Source organism: Apteryx rowi, unplaced genomic scaffold, assembly GCF_003343035.1.
Source record: "Apteryx rowi isolate R43461 unplaced genomic scaffold, aptRow1 scaffold_671, whole genome shotgun sequence".
Taxonomy (NCBI): Eukaryota; Metazoa; Chordata; class Aves; order Apterygiformes; family Apterygidae; genus Apteryx; species Apteryx rowi.
The window spans coordinates 306875-327072 of NW_020450951.1; the positions used below are offsets into that span (position 1 = coordinate 306875).

At 36.0% G+C, this 20198-nt stretch overlaps 1 protein-coding gene across 9 annotated transcripts in view; it reads left to right on the forward strand.

The window, feature by feature from the left end:
* EPB41L2 (erythrocyte membrane protein band 4.1 like 2) overlaps positions 1–20198 on the forward strand; it is a 125305-nt gene that overhangs the window by 87090 nt on the left and 18017 nt on the right. For 4 of the 9 annotated variants that reach the window (XM_026085726.1, XM_026085733.1, XM_026085729.1 and 1 more), the window contains exons 10-15: positions 135–287; positions 1972–2069; positions 7193–7365; positions 11533–11714; positions 16237–16299; positions 18879–19025. In XM_026085726.1, coding sequence (XP_025941511.1) covers positions 135–287; positions 1972–2069; positions 7193–7365; positions 11533–11714; positions 16237–16299; positions 18879–19025 — 816 coding nt within the window. Of the gene's footprint in view, positions 1–134; positions 288–1971; positions 2070–7192; positions 7366–11532; positions 11715–15992; positions 16026–16236; positions 16300–18878; positions 19026–20198 lie in introns of all 9 variants that reach the window. The other 5 variants (XM_026085730.1, XM_026085731.1, XM_026085727.1 and 2 more) reach the window with 2 other exon arrangements.

The window sequence follows — 20198 nt, forward strand, 5'->3', positions numbered from 1 at the left end:
TCTCACTGTCGCAATCTTTCAGGTCTCAATATGAAACAAGCCCCAACTGCATTCTTCCCTCAAGGTATGCTGGAAATAATTACTTGTTTGGAGTGTTATTAAACTGACTTTTATGAAATTGTCTCTCATGGTAGGATTCTGAAGGTGTGGATATCATGCTAGGTGTATGTGCTAATGGACTGCTCATTTACAAAGACAGACTCCGGATCAACCGCTTTGCTTGGCCAAAAATTCTGAAAATTTCCTATAAGCGAAGTAATTTCTACATCAAAGTCAGGCCAGCAGAAGTAAGTAATGCCTTTCTTCATGTCTTACTACTTTGCAAGAACACTTCTATCCACCAACAAGATGACATCCTCAGATTTTTTCCAGATGTCCTGATAAGCTTATGCTGGATTTTGAGCAGTGTTTAAGCTTGGGAATGAGCATTTTATTTTCCTCTTCAGATTCTACCACTTACATTTGGTACTTACTTGTTTTGGTTAGTGAATGCATACCAATCAGAAAATCCATTTTCTTTTGTTAGTAGATGCCTGTAACTTATTTTTACAAGAAAAGCTAATTACACTGCCACACTCTTACTGTCTGTACAAACCCACAGTACTGGGGGAGAGCCAGCCTCTGTTCCTCCTTTGAATATAATTGTTCACTAAATGTCAAGGCATCAAGTTGTATGGGTGTAACCAAAGGCCTGAGTTGTCCTGGAGAACTTTATAACTCTTTCTGTTAGACAGTGTGAAACTTGTGAATTCATCTTGCTTTTCAGATGCCATAATAAGTTTATGGGAGTCGCTGAGGGAGGGGGGTTTGCATTTTGAACACATTTTAACTGGAAATTATACAAAACAAAAAAATGAACCGCATAATGCTCTTAAAATTATACTCAAAAACGTGTAAGGTTGCTTTTACTATAAGAATAAATAAAACAAATTAATGGCATTTCAGAGCTAGACTGAGAAAAGGGTTTAAATTTATTCCTGAATTGCTTTGGGAAGCCTGTGTATTGTCTGCTACTCTGATCTATATGGGTGAAAATTTTAAATGGCAGGTCACATAATTTTTTTTTTTTTCCTCTGCAGCCTTATATAAAAAAAAATGTGCTACTTTATCCTGATATAAAATCGACTGTAGCACTTCAAAACAATGAGACAATTTTTAGATATCTTTTAAAAGTATATTAAATATACTTCCTAGATTTTTTTTTGTTGAAGTTTCCATAAAAAAGTTATTAGCCCACACAACTTTATAAACACCTTGTAATTTCTCAAAGCACTTTATTTTGTGTGTGTGTGTGCACATAAAGTTCACAAAGCAATTTCCAGACCCTGTTCGGAAAGGGGGTTTATTAAAGTGGAGAAGTCAATGAAATACTTTAGTGTAGGCAGATTTTACATGACATGACAGAATCTGAACCAATACTGATAATTCCTCCATTTCAAAAGGTGAAGTGACTTAGTTTGAAGTCTACAAGTCAGTAAAGTAACATAGTGGTTTTGTAGTTCTCAGACACTAATATATTGTTGTTGCTCTCCCTGATGGTACATAGATGTAATATTTCTGCTAAGAAATTATTATATAATGAAATAGATCAGATAAGATTAATACTGCAATGTGGATTTCAGATTTGTATTAAATTCAGGGAAAATGTGTAGCACAACCTGCAGTACAGTTACTTCTTGCAGTTTAAAAATAAATTCATTGGGCAGCTAGTCAGAAAACTAGCAAAGAACACTAAAGTATTATTGATTTTCTCAAAAGAGTCATTAGTGCAGAAAGTGATAATGTGATTATTACCCTTCATGACTAGTCCAGCCAATATAATTATATTAAAGGGCTGGAAAATCTGATATTTTTGAAATGTTATGAAAGGAGAATTACTGTTTGTTCAAATAGTGGAACTGTATGAACTCTGCTTGCTCGTTAATAGCAAATTTAAGGAGATGTGTTAATTAATTTGTGGATTCTTTCCAGCTGGAACAGTTTGAGAGCACTATTGGGTTCAAACTGCCAAACCATCGGGCTGCTAAAAGGTTATGGAAGGTTTGTGTGGAACATCATACTTTCTTCAGGTAAATGATAATATTCTGCTTCCCCCATTGCCAAGCATGCTCATATCTGTCTTTGGAAAAGATATGAGGAAAGTAGGGAGGATTTCTCCCTTCTTTCCCCCTAATTTCTCAGACCAGTAACACCTCTTGGACAGAAGACACCCTACCAATCATTGATGCATAATTGTTAATTGCTTAGATCTCAAGTTGCATTTCAGGGTGATAATCGTATGGAACTAAACTAGAGACCATATACAGTACTTGCTAAGAGCTCAATTCTTCGGAATGACCATCTACAAAGCGCATATGCTCCTTCAGAAGAAGCTCTCGGGGTTTGGCAGTAACCTTCATTCACTTTTCAGAATCTTTTGCTGAGTATATAAATGCTGACAGCTGATTTTGTGTTTGTTTATAAACTGGGCTGAGTCCACTGTTATTCTTTAAAGAACAGAGAATCATTTTAAAGAACAGAGTAGCATTTGTTTATGTAATAATACATAACTTTCTCTGCATTTTATTCAGTAACTGGTAGGTATGAAACTCTGAACTGGTCATTGAAACTGTGATACCTGCAAGTGAGCAATCTAGCATCAGGCTACAGAATTGTTTCTCTTTCTACTTCCTTCATTCAAAAGAAATTTGAAAAAATCTTCACTCAACTTTTACAAAAGCAGAACCTCAGTGAGGAGTGTGGGTCCCTGTACAGCCTGTGAGTCACAGATTTAGGCTGAATCTCTTATTCATTGAATAGGAATTGAATCAGGGTTTCTCATTTCCAAAGTAGTAACTAGAGTATATAAAAAGTAAGCTTTTTCCTTCAGTAGCTTGGGTTTTATTTATAAAAAGCAATTGTATTCTACAATAGATCCAATCTTGTTGCTGCATACTAGGTCTGAGCTGAGCATACCTGCTAGGTAGAGACCTTTAGAGAACTCTGGGAACCTGTTACCTAATTTCTGGGTTCTGACTGGGGTTAGGTGGGAGATGGTTTGTTCAGCACAATAGCTAAAACTGGGGTGTGCTGAGAGTCAAAGGATGCCTGCAAGAGAAATTTCACATGAAACAGACCAAATGAGTTTTAGGGAAAGAGGGTTGGATGGAGAATTTGGCTATAGCTATACCTAAGTATGTTTGGTTCCAAACGAACATCTGGATGTGAGGTCTTACTGAATGTCACAAGCTACTATATATAATAATAGTTGGGATCATATTTTCAATGTGTATTCTCTGAAAACTGTTGAAGCAGGTCAAAATTGGACAGTGTCTTCAATCCCCTTATCAAACACTCAAGGACTATAAATATGCTGTGCGATCACTCTTATGCATGCTCATGTAAGTATGCTTTAATAGGGAGTCACTACATTTTCAATATGCAGTAAGATATATTTCTTTAAAACCTATGTCTTATTTTACTTTAAAACTTGCATTTTTTTTAACACAGAAATTGGAGGCCATGCTGTATATCATCAATGGTGCAATTCTAGATAAAAATCCTAAATGTATTTCTAAGAATGCAACTTTTGTTTTTCTACATTACACACTAGTAAAAGCAAATCTTTTTTTTTAAATGCATATTTTAGAAAACATGCAATACTTCATTGTGCAGTATGTAATGAAAAAATGGCTGTCAAATCCATTAATTTCATAAAAATTGGTTGCCTTCTTTATTAAATCTGGAATACTTGTGTCCTCAAATTTTTTTTTTCAAGCACTTATGTAATGATTCAAAGTGGCTGATACAAAATGGCATTGAAGTGTCACGCTCAGAAGTGTTGTGCAGAATCCAACAGCAGTTCATTAGTGGAACTGTCTCACTGAACAGTTTTAACAATTCAGTTTTTCACTGAATGTAGAATACATTTGAATTCAGTGTTAGAATTTGTACAGGGATTGAATTGGTCTCTAAATAATTCATTTAGAAGCACTTCTTTTTGAAAAGTTTATGAAAGATATTTTTTCATTTTTGATAGAATTCATTAGTTAAATTTGTAAAGAGATATAGTCCACCACTCCATACTTTCCTAAAATCTGAAACCTGCTTTGACTAATGAAGTCTGTTACCACAAATGGCATGCAATTCTTCTCTGCAATAGAAGGTCAATCAGTTAAATCAGCACTCTTGAAATAATTTTTTGCAGTAGCTTGCTTTGCTAGGCAACTTTATTTCCAAACTTTACAGTAACAAAATAGACCTAAATGTGGAAAAATCCTATGGAAGTCAAAAATCCTAAATTGAGAACTAGCATTTGCAAATATAAAATTTTTCAGTACCTTTAATACTTATTAAATAATCTTTCCATAGAAATTCTGAAATAACAAAATTAATTGGATTTCATTCCAATCAGAAGTAGTTTTTCCTGATCAGGAATGACATTATAACAAGAAATTAAATAACAAATACTTCAACTATTCTGTAAAATCCATATACTCCACTGATGACATCAGACAAAGTCCTCAGAACCTCTCATCCTGAGTTAAAAACAGTAAAATAAATCCAACTCTRTATGTCTCCAGAGATAAACAGCAGAAAGCAGTTGCTGCAGTCCAAGATACTGTAGCTTTCTTCAGAGCTTATACGTATTGCTTGCATGTGACACCACAGTAGATAGTATGCAATCCAGATGTACGTTTTTAGCTTCCAGATCTCATAGTATGCTTTACATAACATCCTAAGATGTTACTTAAAAATTGTATTTTGCCTTCACAATGCTTCAGTTTTTCCTTAAATAATAATTACATTAAGATCTATCTTCATATGCTGGATTAATATATAATTATAATATAAAATTATTTATAATAATATATAAATACTATTTATTATTGATAAATTATAATAAATTATAATATAAATTATTATATCATATAAATAATATAAAATTATTTATCAACATTTGTACATAAGCTATAATGAAAATGACAACTAAAAGGCATTGGATTCATTTTTATTGGCTCAACCTTATAGGATGCCACTAATTTTTTCGAAAAGTAACAGTCTGCTTTAAGAAATACTGTCAGACTATGTTTCAACATTAATCTTTTGATGTAAGCTTAGTCTGCAAATTTGGATCTTAATGAATGGCAGCAGAAACCTGTTTATAACTGCTTTATGATATTTTATTGAAACTTTTGTAATTGTTTTAGTGTCTTTCCAGAATATCTTAAAATGGTGCAAGCATAGTTTTCAGTTATTTTATGTAATTAAGCTTGTAATACAAAAAAAATCCGTTCAATTGCCCTTAATCAGGAAGTAATTAGTTCTCTAGTTTTTTCCTTATTAAAAGATTAAAAGTTTATCTCAGCAGGGTGGAAGATAAAAACAGCAGTTAATGCTGTAGCCTTGCCAAGACTGGGAAATAAAGAAGAGAAAGAACCTTGGAAAAACACTCTAAGCCTTCTTTCTCTCAATGCATAATACACTTGATCTTGGAAACACTGTGCAAAAATTGTCACAAAGATTGCACAAGACTGGTTTACACAACCAATGAAAATGAAGCTCTAGATACTTTGTAATTTTATTATAGAATACCCATGTGCAGAAGGGTGGGTTAGTCTGTCTTCAAAATTCTGCTTTCTTTAAAAATGTGTTTGTACAGATTAGGATATGCATATGCGTCTCAGGCATGCAGGATTTGGATCCTTCTGGCTAGTGCTCTGACAAAGTCATAAACTGCTTCTGTTAGAGAAAAAAGCAGCATTCCACCTCACTTCACCATTCTTTTTGCTAAATATCTGAAAATTCTTCAGTTTTTGTGAAATATCTTTAGAGTGACTGTCACTTTTCAGAACCCACCTTTGGAAACTGTCTTAATGTATGCTGGGTCCGATTCCTCTGACACAGATATTCCCCTTGCAAAATGCTTCAAAAGAGTAGAACAAAGAGTAGAACAAAGTCAGCACTTGTCCATCTGTGCCACCCTAAATACAAGGGGCATAGCAGTTGCTTGTTCTGCTTGAAAGAAGCTGATGTTCAGTGAGCTTCTTATTCTTTGCAAATCCTCAAGTCAAGAAGCTCTTTCTGGAGTAGTGTCTCAGTGTTACACAGAGAATAGGACATGGAAGCTCCCCTCCTGGGTAAGCATGTATTTGCAGCACTATGTTGATCCAGGGRGCAACATCAAAGACCTTTCTAGAGAAGCTGAAACAGGGGAAAGATCCTGCAGTGATGATTGTGTTGATGATATCACCAAGGATGGCACTGGAGCAATCAGTACCCTCTGTGTTGAAGCTGATGGCTCAGATGTTAAAACAGAAAGTACAAACTATGAGGGATAGGTTGAACAGGAGCTTGAAGTCCTTATACTGAATGAAATAAAAGGAAATATAGACAACCTCTCTCTTCAAATTTATGCAGTGTCAAAAACTGGTGGGAAGAAGCAGAGTACATCATAGCAAATTTTGCCAGACTTGTTACTAGGTGCTTTCTCTGATATTGACACCAACACTTGGGTACAAACATACCTAGTTAGCACAGAACCCAGCATTCATAGTACTCATCTGAATCTCTTCTTCACCCTTGCCAGGATATGCTTCTTCCCCTCCCCTCGATATCCAGCATCAACTTACATAAATCTTTAAGTGACATTGTAAAGAAACTGGAATCTGAATATAGCTTGTTGAACTTGTTACTGTTGGGTCACCAACTCTCCAGTCATCTGTGGGGGACTATCCGAATCTCTTTTTTTACTTGGTACCTTCTATGCAGCTTTGAGATGTCATTCCCTAACTTTGAGGAATAGCAGCTGCCTTATCTGTACCTCAGAATATGAGAAGGACAGTGAAAGTGGAATGTGTAGTTACCACCGTAAGTAATGTTCTAAGCAAAAAGATCTAAGAGATATTTTACATGGACCTATAATGGTCTCAGCTATCCATTGCATTTAACCAAGATAGCACCAAAAGATGAGAATCCCAAATACTTAGTCACAGTGTGGAATATGGCATGATTTTCAGCATTACTTCAACTCCAAATGCAAATATCAAATAATATACTTTGTTCTGGAAGTTCTTCTCAGTGCTTCTGGCAGAATACTTTCTTGAGGTGCACAAATCAAGCCTGGTGAACGAAAGCTGTGAACTTTAAAGTGTCTCATTAAATGCATAAAACAAAGCCTTTTCAACTGACTTTTCTCATATTTACTTTTTAGACTTATATCACCAGAACAGCCACCAAAAGCAAAGTTTCTAACCTTGGGTTCAAAGTTCCGCTACAGTGGACGTACACAAGCACAGACGCGACAGGCTAGCAACCTCATAGACAGACCAGCGCCATACTTTGAGCGCACTTCAAGCAAACGTGTTTCCAGAAGCCTTGATGGAGGTATGAAATTTGATGACTGACTTATTTGGTGTAATGATTTCATTACATGATGTCACTCTGATGTGACTGACATTCAAAAATGTTGTCATTATGGATGGCTGGAATGTTAATTAACAGAAGTTTGTGAATTTCAGTTTTTCATGGGTGATGTGATAAATAACTGCTTCTGTTACTTGTATGTCAATTTTAGGTGACCTGAACAGTAAATGAAGTCACTGCCTAAAATACATGGCTCTGCTATGAAAATATTCAATATTATATATTGGGTGTATAGCATCTGTGTTGACTGGTCCTAACTGTTTTATTAGACAGGCATATGCTGTTGATTAGAATTTTTTGATCAGTGGCATTTTGGGGGCTCTAGGTTGGCCTGAGGGCTTCCTCTATACCAAAGAATATAAGGCAGAGCAAGCAGTCTCCTTATTTCTTCTGGTTCTGTATCATTTTGTTCAATATATTGCTATCCTAGTTTACTTAATAGTTACTTTTGTTTAGTTCACAAATTTTCTGTTGAAGTTGTTTGAATAGCTATAACTCTTGTATGGTTACTGGTGTTTGGTCTCGTTGACTAAGCAGGAACACCTTTCAGTTTTCTTTATGGCAAATAGGAGTGCTTTCCAAAGGCAGGTATACCAGCAGTTTGTTGAGAGATGTAGAAGCACGTGTTCCATAAATCTGTATAAACAAATAAAAGGAAGAAAAGCTCTTCAGAAAACATTAAGTGAAGCTTGTATTAGATTCAGGCATACAAGACTTTACTAGAATAAAGGTAACTCTGATGGTGATGTGAATTTAGTTCTGATTAAGTTGCTAAATTTACCTTATCCTTCCCCCAGAGTCTTTTACTTAAGAGTCTTATTCCTGCAAAACTTCATTTTTCCGTGCTGGGACAAATGGGCAGACTATAACATACCTACCTAGTCTACATAGTCCAGCCTTCTGGGGTCCTATGTAAAAATAAGAGGCAAAAGTAGCTTCTTATTACCAGGCACTGATAGCTGGTGATGGGTCCTTATGGCAACCAAAAGACTTGTCACCACATCAGTGTGTTACTGTCTGCATCAGTTTATTTTAGTTCCTGTACCTCTGTAATTTAGAAACAACTTGGAATTCTTCACAACTCTCAGAGATTGCCTCAGCAGTTTTAGGGGATCCCTTGTACATCATCTGCGTGTGTGTGTGCATGTGTGTTCATGCCTGAACTTTCACCCTTATGGAGCTCTCACAGTCATAATTTTGAGCAAAAGTCAAACTTTGCTCTTCGTTGGTCTTGTTTGTTTCCCTTAATCAACTTTGGTTTCGTCTCAAATGAGCCAAAGTGCTAGAAAGGATTGATTCGTTCATTTTGTTGTTATTTTTGGTTGGTGGTGGGTTTTTGAGGGGAAGGTGCTTGTTCTGTGTATTGCATGTACACATACTGCACCTATATGACACATTGTGTAAAACATGAAATACAAGTTGAATGTGTAAAGTTCTGTATAACAGCAGTGCTGTGATGTCTTTGCTCTTATTGTAATAGCTGATTTCAGAGGGACTGACAAAATGATACTACTCATTTAAAAAGTATGTGTCTTAATGCAGCCTAAAGTGATTTTCCCTAGTATTATAAAGTAAAATGAATAAAAATTATGTTACATTTGTTGCAACTTTTTTGCTTCAAACTCTGCCAGACATCTTTTCTCAAAAATTTTGTGTTCAGAAGTTGCATATAGTGAACTCTGAATTCTCACATCACCGTATGCCTGCTAATCATCATTCTGTTTCACAAATGTATGTTACGTGTATCCAGTGAGGCATGCATAGTCATTTTTTTCCAGTTATATACAAGTGAAAAATATAGCTGTTCATTTAAAATGCTTGAGGAGAGGAAACATGAAATTAGTATCCTAGGCAAGTTCAAAGAGAAGATAATTCTTATAGTAGCTTGCCCAGGAAAAAAGCAGACTCTTAACTCTTCTGGAAACACTGCTTTGGTATTCTCAGCTATTTCCAGCAGCATTTAAGGCAGCTTGGTGGTGTTGCCATCTGCAGGCCATAACAGTTTCCATTACGTTCATTCAAAATCAAACTTAACTATTTTGTTCTTTCTTCAGCTAGTAGTCCAGATGTAGGTTCATACTGTGCACCTACCTATGTACTGCCACTTGAAACTGGAGAAATCTTGTAGAGGGTGTGCTTGCTCCCTGCCTCTCCTTTGTGGGCACGCAAAGGAAAGCCTGTCCAGTGCCATTTCAGTTCCTCCTATCTACTGAGCTGAGTACTTCATCTCTGCAAGGGTTACTCTCTTCCCCACCCCTACCCCTGGTTTTTAGAGGGACCTCAAAATGCTGGAGAAATGGGCTGACAGGACCCTTACAACATTCAGCAAAGGGAATTGCAAAGTCCTGCTGCACCTGTGCAGGAATAACCCCTAACCCCAGTACAGGCTGGGGCCGATTGGCTGCAGAGCAGCTTTGCGGAGCAAGAACCTGGAGGTCCTGGTGGACAAGTTGAACATGAGTCAATAGCAAAGTTTTTTTACAGCAAAGAAAGCCAACCATATACTGGGCTATATTAGCAAGAATGTAGCCAGCTAATCAAGGGAAATGATTATTCCCCTCTACTCAGCACTTGTGAGGCCACATCTGAGTACTGTGTTCAGCTTTGGGCCCCCCATATAAGACAGACATTGACATGGAGTGAGTCTAGTGAAGGGCCACCAAGCTGGTCAGATGGCTGGGGGCACATGACATGAGAGGCTGAGGGAATTGGAGTTGTTCAGCCTTAGGAGGAGAAGGCTAAAGGGAGATATATTGCTGTCTACAGCTACATAATGGAAAGGTATAGAGAAGATGGAGCCAGTCTCTTCTGAGAGGTTCCCAGTGATAAGACAACAGGCAATGAATGCAAGTTGTGACACAGGAAATTTCAGTTGGAAGTAAGAAAAATTTTATTTCAAAAGATACTGAAGATGCTCAAAACTCCACTGGACATGTTCCTGAGCAACCTGGTCTCACTGGACCTGTTTTGAGCAGGGAGTTGAACTAGCTAACCTCCAGAGGTCCCTTCCGACCTAAATTATTCTGTGATTCATCAAAATTTACTCTTGCCCTTGTGGTCCTTGAGAGGGACATTATACCCATCAAATGTTCCATTTGCCATCCAAGGAGGGATCAGAAGCTTAAGTTGCAGAACTTACTACTTAAGCTCTGAAACCTAACATCCAGGAGCCTACGGTTGCCATTAGCTAACCTTGGCCTCTCAGCACCATACGTGAGAATCTCTGGCATAGAGCTGGCTGGGACTATTTTTAAAAGAGGACATCCCTCAGAGATGCTCAGAGACACCTCTCCTTCTCAACTCTCCGCACTTTGGCTTTGTAAAGTCAAGACCTCTTGGGCCTATGGAGGTACTACAGGAGATTGCTAAAAGAATGAAGTTTGTGTCAAAGTTGTACTTATTATCACTTCCTAATTTAATGGATTTTCCAGGGCTTCATTACTACTTCATTACTAGTATTTTGATTGAGCCAGACTTTCTTATTTAAAAAAAAAAAAAAATTGTCCTGCCATTAATCCTGTTATGTTGAACCAAATAGGAGAAAAAACTGATCTAAGGTGTTTCACTCTCTTGTGGTTTGATTACATTGAAGTTTATATATTCAGTATTTCCATGTAATTTCCTCCTTTCATTATTTGCTAGCATAAAGGGAAAAAGTCTTTCTTTCTTTGAACTGTTGTTTCTACAATGCTAATTTTGCTAAGGTTCTGCAGCAAAAATACTATGACAGTTATATGCATAGGTATTTCTGTACTGCATTAAAACAATTCTCTTAAAATAGTGAATCTCACAAAACTATTTCATGTGTGGCGTGCTTTTTTGTTGTGGTGGTTTGCACTGTCACAAGAATAATATCTTCAAATTGCCTTCCAAGAACAATCAAAAACTTGATATACCCACAATATCAGTCAAGTAGATATTTAAATGACATGTAATTACTTGCATGGTAAGTGCACATTATATAGCAAGAGCATTATATAATAAGAGGCTGAAAAACACTGTACTCCTCAGTAACTAGCCTGTATTCCTCATGACTGACATCACCATAAAATCATTTTGTTAAGAAGTCTTGAAAATAAAATTTTCCAACTTACCCCAATTAACTAAAATTATTTTGTTTTTTAATAGCTCCCATAGGTATCTCAGACCAAAGTCTGCTAAGAGACTTCCCTACTGCCCAAGGGGGGCCTGCTGGAGATAAAGTCATTGACATTGAAGGTGTTGGTCAGGACAAGTTAAAAGAAGGCAGCAGAGAAGAAAATGGAAGCCCCGTCAAAACTCCACAGTTAGAATTGATTCAGGATGGAAAGGTATGGCTGACTTTCACACCAAAGTTCTTGTTAATGAGGTGTGCGTGTATGTAGTTATTTAGTGCCTGTCACTTCAGAGAGTTGTACGGAACACCGTATTAAATATTTAAGGATAACTTTCAAATATTTTTTTTATGTTTAACTTAATGCATGTGTATACAAGACAAAGAGAATGAAAACTTGTGTGGCATTGATTCTTTCTAGGGTTTTCTCTTTTATTGTTACTAATTTAATATGATATCTCAGTAAGGTTACATGAGTTCATGAAAAAATGTTCCAAAGGATAAGTAAGAATTTATTCAATTCTTTCTCAGTTTGTTCAGACTTTAAAAAAAAAAAAAAAAAAAAAGTTGCTAGCGTATCCACAGTTGTGTACATTCTATAAAGTTGGGTATATTGTGACTGTTTTTAAGTAATTATGATAGTTAGCAATATTCTTGGTTTAGTAGGCATTGCAGAAATATTTCGTCCGTTAAAAATTACCATATTGAACTGAAGTATAGATTTTTGGGGGGGAAAGTTAAGTAGTTTTGTAGTCTGTTTCTGTTGCAAAAACAACAATTTACTTGTTTGTTGGAGTTACTGAGGGAATAGGTCACAAATTTAAACTTGGATCTTGTATGCTTTCATATAAAAATTACCATGCAAAATGTCAGCTAAAACCTTGGAGTGTGGTTATAATCTCCTGCTTTTCTTTTAGATATTAATCTGTTTGTTTGGGTTTTTTGCTGGCAGTTCTTCAAAACTTTTTCTTTCATATTTAAAAAGTAATTTTGTTTTTGAACACTTTTTCAAGTTATCCATCTGATTCTTAGGGATGAAATTTGGACTGCTGAGTTTCTTGTGCAATTCACATGCTCCGACTTCTTTCAAGTGTAGGAAGGGAACAAATACCAGCAGCTGCATATATTTCTTTTTTTCCCTAGCAAGTTTGAATAACTGAGTTAGTCTAGGAACACACACACATGCACACGTATGCTTTTTCTTAATGGGAGGAAAATGGTTAAACAAATTACTGTGTTTTATTCTTTGGGCTTGGTAAAATAATGGTAGCTCCTTGGTTCCAAAGCGGTGGTATCTTTAAATGTTTTCACCAGAGAAGAAACAAAAAAGCAGTATTTTGGGAAGTTGTTTCATGAAGCTGTTCAGTAAGGTTTTGTTACGCATGCCAACTCCATGAACAGCTTTCTCTTCCTCCTGAAGCAGATATTTATTTTCTTTTTTTTGGCTCTGTTTAAATCTTAGAGGAGATGGTTGTAAATCCAGGAATCAAAGTGCCACCTTGTCTTTCGTGTACTGCACTGTCCCCTGACCTTTCTGCCAAAGTTTTGAATGTCTGTCTGCTCCCATCTGTTGTAAGTGACTATTACAGTTCAGAAGTGCAAAGTTCTTCACAGCCCGAGAACAAAACATGCATAATGTGTTCAGTTTCATAATCCATGGAAGTAAACAAGTTGGCCATTTATAAAACACAGGGGGATTTTCTGTTTTTGTTTGGTGTTTCTATTGCATTATTAGAGCTATCCCTGTTTCTAAGTAAAAATTTTCACTAACTACTAACTTCTTTTTTTCCCCTCTTCTTGTGCCTACAAACTTGCATTTTGTTGTGTTTTCATTTTCCACTATTCACAGAATTTATTTTTTCAGCTCACTCACATACATCCACCATCACTATCCATTCATTGTGTGTCATCCCATCTCACAAACCTGTCACCTATTCCTGAGATGGACATGCTTTCAGATATTTCAGAGGAAGATCCCTTTGGGGAGCCCATCCTTACTGTCCCAGACATCTTGGAGTGCAGTTCCATGAAAGAAGCACTAGATCATAATAAAAAAGAAATAGCTTTGCCAAATATTATTTTTGAATCTATGAGACCCCTAGCTAGTCAATGCCCTCCTATGATGAAGGGAAAGATCCATAAAACAGACTACAAAAACACTGAGTTTTGCATCTCATTCAGCTTTATCAGATGCTTTCCTTTTAGTTTCCATTCGTTGCTTGATGAGGATGGTTATATTAGTTTTCCTAGCCTTCCTGATGTTTGCATCTCTTTCCTCCCACCTGGCCTTCAGCACTATGTTCCTATTACCTCCCCTTCCTTCATCCCCTCTTTTCTCCTTATATTTGTGCTGCTTTTCTTTGCTTTCCAGTCTATTCCTTTATCGCTCACATTTTCCCTTCCTCTTGCTCTGTCCCTCTGCTACCTGGAGCCTAAGGCAACTTCATTTAGCACTTCTTATGACAATGACCTGAATGACAAAGCAGAGGAAGAGGAGGTGTGTAATTTTTTTGCTTAAATGTTGATGCTTGCACATAGCTTTCAAAGCAGTTCTCCCAGAAGTTTCTCAGTTTTGCACACTTCGTAGAGTGTGTGTGTGTGTATATACACACACAGAGACACACACACAGACACACAGACGTATTTGTGTCTTGGTAATTTTTCTCATTTGTCAAAAATAGCCTGTAATATTATTGAGGGATTTTTAGTCAACAGATACCTAATTTTTTTTGCCTGAATTCATGCAGCATGCATAATTTCATTCGATTATAGAGATACTGAGCTCCAGGTAGAGTTACTTTGTAGTTCAAAATGTTAAGGAGTGAAATAACAGATATATAAATATGATTGCCTGGTAACATTATTTCTGTTGTGCTGCTTGCAGTAGCAGCTTATTCATGGGTTGAAATGCATGCCTCCTCAGTACATTGACTTTGAAATACCTGTCTCAGAAGTTCTGTTTAGATCTGAAAACTGAAACTCTAAAAGCTGTTTGAATTCAGAAAATTGTGAATGCTTTAAAATGAGCTTTTTAAATTCCAGATTTTAGATGTTTCTGTTCCACAAGGGTGTGTGCAAAGTTGAGTCTGTCCAAAGCACTTTTTTTTTTTTTTTTTAAACCGCTTTCATTAATCTCTAGCAACAGTTAAGGTGGAGACTGAYTTGGTTCATTAGACTGGATTGCAGGTTACATGACAGACTGTAATCACCAAAGTCGGAACATTCTTTGAAATGTACTATTAAAATTGCTCTACAGAAACCTCAGTCACACTAATACGTTGCTCTGATCATCTGGAGTGGTGGACAAAATGCCTCCTGTCCTTTGCGTCTGCTGTGCATGTTATTGAAACTACACCATGTGCTAGAAAACATGGTTCAATCTTCAAAGGAAATACGAAACAAAATATTACAGAACCAAAAAAGAGGGGGCCCTGTTCTATGTTATATTTAATACAGTTTGTTAAACTGATTCAATCAATACAATGTATATATTAAATACTTCCTGAATGTGATGTGATGTCATTAAAAGACACGAATCTAAGTTTAAGGTAATGAAAAAACATGACTTTAAAGATCTCAGTTTTTCTGTGACCTGATTCAGTCCATAACCTGTAACATAAAGTTGCATAAAATATAACAACCCAAATAAGCAAGAGATGAATAAAAGTTATATGTACCACACTACGCATTCACACAAAATCTAAAATGCCACAATACATGTAATAAGTAAATCGGTCTTCAAATTTATGAACTTGCGTAGTGTTGACTTCTAAATGCATCTTTTCAAAGATTGGCAGTTGATGTTTGTACCTGTGGGAAGGTTGGGAGGTTGCCTCCTTTTTAAAGAATGCTTTTCCTTCAGTGTGCGTTCAGAATCCTTGTAGGTAAGATGAGAAGATCGGCTGTCCCTTCTAACAGAGTGCAGTGCAGTTTGAGGAAGAATATAGGCACATCAAAAAATGAGGGTAGGGGACACCAAAAAAAAAAAAAAAAAAGCACACCTCCTCCCCCAGTAGCAACATTCTTAAAGTAATCAAGACAGTTTGTAAATACAATAGTTAGTTGTTTGACTTGAGTCCTAGACTGTCTTACCAAAATAAGCTCATGCATTAAATTCCATTTTCCCATCAACTTGTCACAGAGTTTAAGGCTTTTACCATCGAAATTATACATATCATCTTTTTTCTTTACTCTTTCTTAAATTTCATCTGTCCATGGCAAAAGCACTGAAAAGTACAGCAAGAAAGGGACATCATGTAAAATTTCCATTTTTCATTCCACTTATGCCAAATATTACTTCAGCCATTCCACGACAATGTAGGTGAAGGAAGACCAAAGTCRCTTAATAATTTCAGCAACATCTGGGGCCAAAACAGTAAAGGTCTGTAAATATAGCACATAGTTTGCAGCATTTACAATGAGATGAAGCCTCTGTTATTCCATAATCATATGTTAACGGTTCCTTTTCTTGGTGATTTGTCACATGCTCACATAGCTGGAATCTGAAGAGGAGGAAGCACAGCAGAAGGTGGATTTTATTTTTTTTTWAATTAAATCTGGCTGTAGCTGCCTGCCTTGTTAGCACCTTAAAGTTTCTGTGGATTTTGTCTGAATAGTGCCTCTTTACCTTACCATTTTATTTTCTTCATTTAACTGTCTGATTCTAAGGGTCATTTTTATTTCCTTGGTGATACTTTTTTTTTTNTTTTTTTTTTTGTCTATGTGACTTAATTTCACAGAACAATTCCTTGAGAGTAGACGGGGAAAATATTTATGTCAGACATAGCAATTTAATGTTGGAGGTTTGTATATAATATAAGGAAAACTTTCTCTTTTCGTGGGCTGCCAGGCTGCATGGGATGGGAGGTCACTTGCAGGCTGTTATGGACACAGTGCATGAAGTGCATGGGGAAAAGTGGAAATGTTGCATGTTATAATTCTAGTTTTTGAGTTTTAAAAAAAAGCAAAAAACGAAAAACCCTTAGCTTGGATGTTGAATGTGTATTTTTGCTAGATGTTTTCAAGGTGACAACTGGGAATAATAGCCCTGTTTAGATAAATCAAACACAATGGTCCAATTCATCATCCTAAATGGCATTTTTATACATTGCTACTAAACATATGCATGTTTTTTGAGCAGGGTTTTAAGTTTCCACCAGTTTAATTAACAATTATCAAATACGTTACCTGAATAAATGGAGCTAATAAGGCACAAGCAGTGGTAGAAGTATTGAAAAACTAATTCTGGCTCTGACACTCATTGATTTAGGAGCTTTGGGAAACTTTTGTTAGGATCAGATTTTTGAAGTGAATGTTTAGATACGCTTATAAAACATTTGCTTTATTTATTTCGTTTTTGAAATGGAAGTAATTCTTGCTTCCTACAGGCTGGTTCTCACTGAAGATGAGCAACAGTAAAAAGCTTTGAACAGTATTTTAGTGTGTGGTGCTATTACTTGTTACTGAAGTAGAGATTTTTATTATAAGAACTTGCATATAGTCTGTTAATTTGGAGAATTTTATCATAGCTTGTCTCTAGTTACAATCAGTGTCATTTAACTTGTGGTCAATAACATAAGCTAGTAACTAAAGAAACTGCGGAAAATCCCATCCTGTCTTTAGCTTATTTTATTCATCCAAATGGGGCTATAAATAATTCCCTTTGTCACAAAAATTAGTCCTTTTTAATCATTGTTTCTGATTAGTCTTAAGGAGATGTATGGATCACAGTAACCCAACTAATACATTTTTTGGCTTTTGCAGCTTTTGATCACTATTCAAACTTTGCTTGTGTATAACTTACTAAAGCACTGAAAGTGTGTATTGCATAACTTTGCTTTGAACAAGTCCAAGAAATGTGCCTTGTCTGAAGCCAAAGATAGGTTTTAAAATTATGTCATCAGAATTGTTACTAGCTTCAGTTGTGTAGTGGATTTTTTGATATACTTTTTTAATCCACTCAATGGATAGATACTTTAGGGGGACATATTTAACATTCCCTGTGTGTTAGTCCTACTTTAAAAGTGAAGCATTGGTCCTGTAACAATATAAACCTACTGAGTTGCCAGGAGAGGGGTTCTTAGCATTCAAAGTTAAGTGCATGTGTAAACATTTGCAGAATTTGGAAATAAATTTGCAGCACCAAACTGTTATTGGTGCTGAACAAGTCAATCAAAATAAATTAGAAACTAAGGAGTTTTGTGTGTATTTTTTTATTTGTTTTTCATTATTTAATACAGGTCTTTGTATTGTAAACATTGAAGAACATAAAAATCCTCTCCAAACTGTTAAAGTAAAATTTCAAAATGTTCTTTTACCAAGTATATGAAATCTTTATACAAAAGCTAGATACTTTGCCTAAATTATTATATCTAATTACATTCTTTTTATAAAACTTCAGTAATTAGGATTACATTGATGATATTGCATTTTAAGCTTCAGTGAATGCTGGATCTTCTAATTCCGTACTAAAAGTGTATATGAAGCTTAAACTTGAATTTCACCACTGAATATTCAACAAGTATTTCTGTGTTTGAGTGTACGTACCCAACCTAGGCTTTTCACAACATCTGATAGGGTAAAGGTAGAGAATGAAATCTGCTATCATAAAATACAACTTGAGATTCACACTGTGGTGTCCCCGTTGGTGCTTGCCTGTGTAGGTGCAGTTTAGAGAAAACGTCTCTTTATTATTGACATACACAAAAACTATCCCTGCTTGACTGCTTTCTGCAGTCAGGTTCTTAAATGTGTTATTGACAGCAGTCTTGAAATCTGATTCTTCTAATAATTATGAGCCTACTGGATAGGCACAATAAGTAGTCCTTCTGAAGTTAAGCAGGTGTTAGATGCTTGCATATTTGGGCCTGTAATAATGTCTACACAGAAATTAGGGTTTTTTTCTGGAGCTTGTAAGAGAAATGATGCATTTTTGTAATGCTCCTTGTGTTAAATTTTCTTGCTTACAGCTGCCTTCAGTAATGTTAGTCATTTGTGTAGTATCACAATGTGTTTGCTTCCATGTCTACAAATTTGCAATGAAACCAAGCAACTACTGGAAATTATTATTGCTTCAAAGGGCTAGTAGCTTCATATTTGGATCAAAATAGCCCTGTGTTAAATAACCATTCACAGCATTATTTTTCCTTTGCATTAGAATGTGGATGAAATAGTGTATAACTAGCCCTTCATTATAAAAAGGAAAAAATCTTAGTTCCCTCATAGCCTTAAATTTTTTTTATTTTAAGGCACTTCAAAGAAGACTGGCTCTTCACACACAAGGCACTTTCCTTGGTTTGATTCCCCTTTTTTTTTTTTTACAGTTAAGTTTGCTTTTGTTCTCGTGTTTTGTCCTACTTTGTTTTACGTTGCGGGTTGCTAGGACCTGGATAAGACCCAGGACGACTTACTGAAACACCAGGCTAGCATTAATGAGCTCAAGCGTAATTTCATGGAGTCCACGCCTGAACCACGCCCAAACGAGTGGGAAAAGCGGCGTATCACACCTCTGTCCCTACAGACACATGGGGTATGTTGCGGCCGACACTCATCTGAATGCGTTTCCGTACAACCCTGTAGGCAACGTAGTGAATGTACTTTGTCCTGTACATTAACACTTTCTTTTTAGCTAATGTAATATTTGTTTATACTAAGTATACATTAACTTTTTACCACGTGCCTTTGGACCTGACTTCAGTAATGTGTGGAATTTTTTTTCTTCTGTGACAACAGCTGTGAGCTAGAATCATTAGAAAAAAATTGAAGCAATGGCTGTATTTTGCTCTGTTAAGTAAAGCTTAAAATCCACTCTGATTTACATGGATTTTATGAAATTAAATTTCCAATGACAGTAAAACTTTCCCTCCATTTGCCTCTTTAACTCTTCTTAGGCAGGTTGTGCATAAGCAGCTGTTTGGTGCCTGTTGTTTCAGAGGGTCTTGTACAAGATCCAATAGTTGACAATGTTGACTTCTTCGAGAAATACTTAGTGAGTTCTTAAAATCTGTTCACCTTGATCTCAAAAACACTTTAAAAAGATTTTTACCTGTCTTTGTTTGTTTGTTTGTTTGTTTGTTTGTTTTCCCCCTCCATATCTCCTATATGACTGAACCTTAAAAGAACAGTTTGGAAAACAGTTTTCCAAAAATATCCTAAATGTTTGTGGCCAGAAAACTACCCAAAGAAATTTCTGTTGCTCTTCTGAAACTTACAGTTTTACAAGGAGTTATTTGCTAGTTCTTTGAGTAGAAAAGCAAATCAGTCTTTAAAAGCAGTCTCCTTTGTTATCCTTTTTTCCTCATTACTTCGCCCGCCTCAGCCCCCAGAATGCATTGTTATCCTAATCTCATTATACTTTTCAGCATTATCTTCAGGCCCCAGAGAGGTGAACTTTCAGATTAAGCTTCCTTGATGCTATCAAATTATTTTTGTTATTAAGGCCTTATTTCAACAAGAGACTTAAGCATTCTGAACTATGAGCATGTGTGTGCAGATACCACTGTTACTTCTTTAATGACTGTTTTTAAAGATATGGTCACTGCCAGGCAATTATCCTTCAGATTTCTGAGTGTAGTAGTATATGTGTAGACACAAATGTTAGTTAATCTTTCAAATGTTCCAGAAACATTGATTCATTTAATAGCAATATTTTTTTTTCTGTTACAATAAGCATTCATGTAAAAGTGTAACTTTTTTTTATTAT